The following is a 6,000-nucleotide window of genomic DNA, read 5'->3' on the forward strand; positions in this document are numbered from 1 at the left end:
CCGCCCGGCATCGGAACGATGTCCCGAAGCCGGGCGGCCGGGCAGGAAAGCCTCCCCCAGCCGCCCGGCTTCGGGGCATCATTCCGATGCTGGGCGGTGGGGCAGGAACGCCTCCCCCCGCCACCGGAACGATGTCCCGAAGCCCGGCGGCGGGGCGGGAAAGCCTTTGTCCCCCCTGCCTGCCTTCCCAGGGGCTTTTAAATCGCCCCGGACAGCGGAGAAGTCCTCCGCTGTCCCGGGCGATTTTAAAATGCCGCCCGCCAGAAGAGGTCGGGGGAAGGCGGTTTCCATAGGAACGCATTAATTGATTTTCAATGCATTCCTATGGAAAACCGTGCATCGCAAGACGAAAAACTCGCAAGACGAAGAGACTTGCGGAACGAATTAATTTCGTCTTGCGAGGCACCACTGTAGTTTTACTAGCTATGCCTTTGTTGGTTTAGTTTTCTTTAGCTGTTTGCATTATTTATAGTTGGCTTAATAGTTTGAATGTTCTTTTATTATTGGAAATGGGTTTGCAAACCATCTTGAGAGTTGTACTGAATGGACAGTACAGTGGTACCTTGGGTTACGAACTTAATTAGTTCCGGAGGTCCATTCTTAACCCGAAACAGTTCTTAACTAGAGGTGCACTTTCGCTTATGGGGCCTCCCACTGCCGCCACCATGCAATTTCCGTTCTCATCCTGGGGCAAAGTTCTGAGGTACTACTTCCAGGTTAGCGGAGTTTGTAAACCAAGGTACCACTGTACATAAGTTAAACTAACGAATATATGCAATCTTTGTCAGGAGCACACTCTAAAGACATTGCAAAAAGCAGAGGGGAAAGAGTTGACGAAGTTTCCTCCCCTGGATTTTCTGTCTTAGAAGTCAGCTCAATTGGTTAGAGCCTGGTGCTGATAATGCCAAGCTTGCAGGTTTGAACCCCATATGGGACATCATTGCAGGGGGTTGGACAAGATGACCCCCAGGATCCCTTCCAACTCTGTGATTCTTTGATATCTGTGAAGCAAGATGAAACTGATGCTTTCTGAAGGTGACTTTCAGTTAACAAAATAGCATGGTACCTTGTTTAAATATATAAATAAACTGGTTTTAACTGGGGAAAGAAAGAATCTCTGTTAAGCACTTTGGAAAGCTTGGTTTCCCTTCAGGGGTTGACAATTCTAAGAATGCGTATCTTTCTTACCCCTCCCAGAGAAACAACCAGGAACTTCTTCAATTCTCAGTTTGGAAGCTTATTCAGGACTGACCAGAACCCAACCTATTTTTTAAGACGCTTGTCTCGCTTTGCTGATATTTACATGGCCTCCTTGAGTTGCCTTTTGAACTATGACCACGACTACACGTTTTATCCGAGGAGGACTCCTTTGCAGCATGAGCTCCCGACATGGTCAGACCAGCTGTGCACTGGTACATTCAGAATACCATTTCTGCAAGAGATGATTCAAATCAAATAAGTTTTCTTTTCTCTCCCTTGGTTTTTATAATGACAAACCTTTACCACCATCCTCCCCTCTTCCACTGTCTCAGTAGAGCAAAGTATATTTATCGTAACATGAATGTATCTTTAAAAGCAATTATCTCTTCTATAATAGCTGTAGTAACTATTAGTGTATACAGTATTTCTATTTAGGTCTCTTTTCTTGACTTTAGTGAGAGCTGATAGGTTGCACTAATAGAAAATAGATCCTTTCCCCCAGCTGAATATTTGCTGAAAAAGAATTATTTGCACATAAAACAACAATTTAAGATATTTCTAGTTGTATGATATGCAGCCTAATATATTACTCTGGTGTACTTTAACCAAATGAGCATCACTTTGGATTCTGGATGTGTTTTGAATCTGGATTTATCTTAAATTGTAGCTAGTTTTCTTCTAGTTGGAGAAAGAAATATAAAATTTCAATAGGTTTTGAAGCTACGAGGGGGTAAGAAATCGTGTGTTTTTCCTACAGCTGCTTCCAAGCAGGAGAAAAGTTTAAACGTGTGCCATACTTACAAACCTAAATTTAATTTACAACTTTCAGAATGTGTTTGCAGAGATCATCTGCATGCAGAATTAGGTGTCTCTGTGCAGATGTGCATCTGAATGCTCATCTGAGTTCTACTGGACTTTGCTGGGTTGATTCAGATGGAGGACAAACCCTCTCTACCTGGAGCCAGTAGTTGCTATGTAACCAGAGATTGGAGTCCCAATGTACAACTTAGGTTCCCTTCCAAATTGCTATCGTTGGAATGCAACTCCCATCATCCTTGACCATTGACCATGCTGGCAGCTTAAAACAGCCTTCCCCAACCTGGTTCCCCCCAGACATTGTTTTACTCCCAACTCCCATTGGCAGAGCTGGTGGTCAAGGATAATAGGAGTTTGAGGTCCATCACCATCTGGATTCTAGAGCTCCAGGTTGTGGAAGGGTGCCTTGAAACAATTTTCCTTTTTTATTTTTAGAAGTCATGTATTTTGTTTGCTGAAGTTCTTCCAAATATAGAAAGAATTGTTCTCTTTATTTTTAGGAAATAATTTGGTCCCCCCAATGCTGGTCAGGTAAAGTGTGTGTGTTACTAGTTTGTATACATTTTACATGTACGTGAGAGGCTTTTAATTGCATTGTCCTAATTCTCTGTGTTGCTTAAGAACTGCCTGCTTGCATGACTCCATATGGTCCAGGATTTCAGTTCATTGAAATAGACTTCTAAGCAATGCCGAGCTGAAGTTTTTAATTTTCCTCTTTGCCTTGAAAGCTATGGCTTTGGGGTGGGGGGTGGATCTCTTCTCCTCCCTTTATTGCTTTGGCAGCATTTCCCCCCGTTTTCAGTTGCATTGACATGATCCCTGAATGGCTGGATCATGTGAATGCAGTGCAATGCGTATTTAATCAATTGGATTGGATGATGTGCTGATACCTTGAAGGGCAAATGAAGCTATGTTCACATGGACAATCCTATAGACGTGTTCAGATATCAAGCTTTGTTTTTGGTGTCCCTTCGCAGTGATCCCCTAAAGCACCAAGGAGCTCCCTTTCTGGCATCTTTCCCCTACTTTTTATAATTGTTTTTGCATCGACACAGACTTACTTAGTTTTCTGAGGAGTGGAGAGGCTGTGGCTTAGTGGCAGAACATCTACTTTGCGTGCAGGCATAGAACCCCCAGGTTCAAATCCTGCCAATCCCAGTTAGGGGTTCGAGAAAGGTCCCTACCTGGGACACTGGAGAGCCACTGCTAGCCACTACCGACACCACTGATCAGACTTGGTATTAGGCAGTTTCCTGTGATGTGCTGGCTATGTCGCCTAATTGCCATCTTATGCGGAGGGGCTTGAGCTTGTCTTTTGGTGACGCTGGCGGGGATGTTTTTCTGCCTATAAATGTTATACTTGGTATGCATAACTGCCACTGACCACCTTAATGTTCTGTGCTAGAGTGGATGAAACTCTGCTGAGTCATTGGTAAAGCTTTATCAGAACAGTCACCTCTGTTTTATTGCTTTTAAAAAAGAGGGAAAAGCCCTTTAAACAGAAATCCAAGGGATTGGACTTGATTGTTAAAGCATAACCAAGACTTGATGTTACTTGAAATGCATCTAATATTCTAGGCTTCCAAAGCCCCTTTAAAAGACTGTATTTGTATAAGATGTTAAAGAATGGAATTAGTTTGTACAGTGGTGCCTCGCAAGACGAAATTAATCCGTTCCGCGAGTCTCTTCGTCTTGCGGTTTTTTCGTCTTGCGAAGCACGGCTATTAGCGGCTTAGCGGCTATTAGCGGCTTTAAGAAAAAGGAAAAAAACTCACAAGATGTTTTGTCTTGCGAAGCAAGCCCATAGGGAAATTCGTCTAGCGAAGCGACGCAAAAACCGAAAACCCCTTTTGTCTTGCGCGTTTTTTGTTTTGCGGGGCACCACTGTATTCTAGAAAATTCTGGCATAAAGTGTTTAAAGGGTTTATGAGGACACTATCCAGTGTTGTGTACTCTTCTCCACACAGAATTTTTGTACAAAATCGCTTTGTAGAAAACTACTTCTATTGCAGATTACTTTTATTTCTTTGTATACAAAGTCTATTAACTGGTGCTGATTTGCTGCTACATAATGTCATATATTGTAAAACGATCTTGCATGTGAAGTGATTGGGGCCTAACCAGCTGCAAACTAACATTTGCTCATTTCTGTTACTGCTGTTATTTAAAAGAACTGTAATCACTTATTGTAGCACCCACAACTTCTGATATTGTAGCCATGTGGAATTTTGTCAGTATCTGAATACCAAAAGAAGTCAGTAGTTTACTTCTTGACAAACTGACTTCCCCAAAAATAGAAATTGCCAGATAATTTTTCTTTTTTGTATCCCGAAATGTCTCTGGTACAACATCATGCAATAAATGTCTTGTCACATTCATTAAGATTATAATTAGTCTGGAAGTCGTAATTGTTGGTTTTAAAAATTTATCTGAAATAGAAAAGCCTCCAGCAGCATGAAACTGTATTTGAAGAGAAATGGTGGCAATTAGACACGACCCTCTGAATTTTAGACTAGAAGTCTTCAAGATATGATATTACATCCACAGGGAACCTGCTTAAGATCCTTATCCACCCTGTTCAGTACAGGTGTCTCACAGGTTCTGTTCCCGGGTACCACACATATACATGAAATCCCATATAGTGAGGAGACCATCTAAAAAGCCTGTAAACACCTTCTGGAAACCCTTGAAAAACACCAGCAGTACTTACCAGACTGGCATGAATGGTGGAAACGGTGGCTCTGTTTTCTTCATCACTGGAGGATGATGTGGAAATGAGGAGGGGGTAGACTCATACCCTGAAGTGGCTGTAACTCAGAGGTAGACCACTAGCCATTTACCCACTGTTTTTGCCCTTTTTGAAGTTTAGTTCAAATTATTTCTTGGTGCCGCACATGAGTCAAATGCATGTAAGTGGGGAGACACCTGTATTCTTCTTTTTATAGCACTGCTTTCCAGTAGCAGAAAGTTTCGCCGGAATTCTTCTCCGAAATCAGAGGCATTAGTCACTTAATAGCAGACACAACGTACAGTATTTTACAATTTATTTATTGCAATTATATATCCTACACTTCTTTCAAGGAGTACAGGGTTCTTCATTCCTCTTTTTAAGCTTCCCAACAGCTCTTAAGAGCTAGCAAAGTCACAATGCCATTCAGTAAGCTTCATAATTGGGTGGGATCTGAACAGAAGAGGAAGTAGTATTTCTCTTGCTAAGCTTTGGATTTACTGTGCAGTCTTGCAAATAGAATGCTAGCGTTCACATTTTCAGTAGCCTTCCTCAGTCATTTGTGACCTCAAGAGAGAATCAGTTCTCAGTTCATATAAATGTCCCACTCTAAATCCAGCCCTTACCTATGGCTGTTAAGAGAGTCAATCCTTACATTCACTTCTGAACGTATTAGGATACTTAGTGGGGTACTTCTACCCTTATGTCGCTTCTCTACAGTTAAAGAGGTTCTGCACTTGCTGTTGCTCAGCAATTGCTTTAACCGTAGGGAAAACTCTTAATTAAAAGTTTACTCCTAGATTTAGCCTGTATTGCTGCCTCCTGAGCATGGGTTGCAAAGGGAGAAGGCACCAGTGTCCTATCTCTGTGACCCCAATGTCTGTTTCTGTAGTGTAGAGGTCTTAATTGCCAATTTTCTTGCATTCTCTATTTACTTTTATAACAAAATAGTGCTTCTTGGAAGAAGGAAGATCAATTAAAGCCCACTTCCATGGAAACTGACAGTGAGGCAATCAGACTAATAATTCACTGATCCAACAGGAAGTAATCAAATCACCAGAACCTGCCAAAAAAAAAGTTAAATAAAAGGACAATAAGCCCTCAGTAACTCTTTGCCTGGACAGAATGGTGCTGGAATTAGAAGCCACTTTTTGCAATGAAATGTATCTGAATAAACTTTTTTAAAAGCAGAAAATTCTTATGAAGGGCAAATTTCAGTCAAGCAAAGAGCAAATTTCAGTCAAGAGCACAATTTC

At 41.8% G+C, this 6,000-nt stretch overlaps 1 protein-coding gene across 2 annotated transcripts in view; it reads left to right on the top strand.

Annotated features, from left to right (window-relative positions):
• Window positions 1–2,658, top strand: part of NT5DC3 (5'-nucleotidase domain containing 3) — a 36,670-nt gene extending 34,012 nt beyond the window's left edge. Inside the window, exons 14-15 of one of the 2 annotated variants that reach the window (XM_081928300.1) lie at window positions 1,198–1,412; window positions 2,517–2,658. In XM_081928300.1, the coding sequence (XP_081784426.1) occupies window positions 1,198–1,412; window positions 2,517–2,551 (250 nt within the window). In that variant the 3' untranslated portion in view covers window positions 2,552–2,658. Of the gene's footprint in view, window positions 1–1,197 lie in introns of both variants that reach the window. The other variant, XM_081928299.1, reaches the window with a different exon arrangement.
• Window positions 2,659–6,000: the final 3,342 nt, after the last annotated feature.

Source organism: Podarcis melisellensis, assembly GCF_964234715.1.
Source record: "Podarcis melisellensis genome assembly, chromosome: 10".
NCBI lineage: Eukaryota > Metazoa > Chordata > Lepidosauria > Squamata > Lacertidae > Podarcis > Podarcis melisellensis.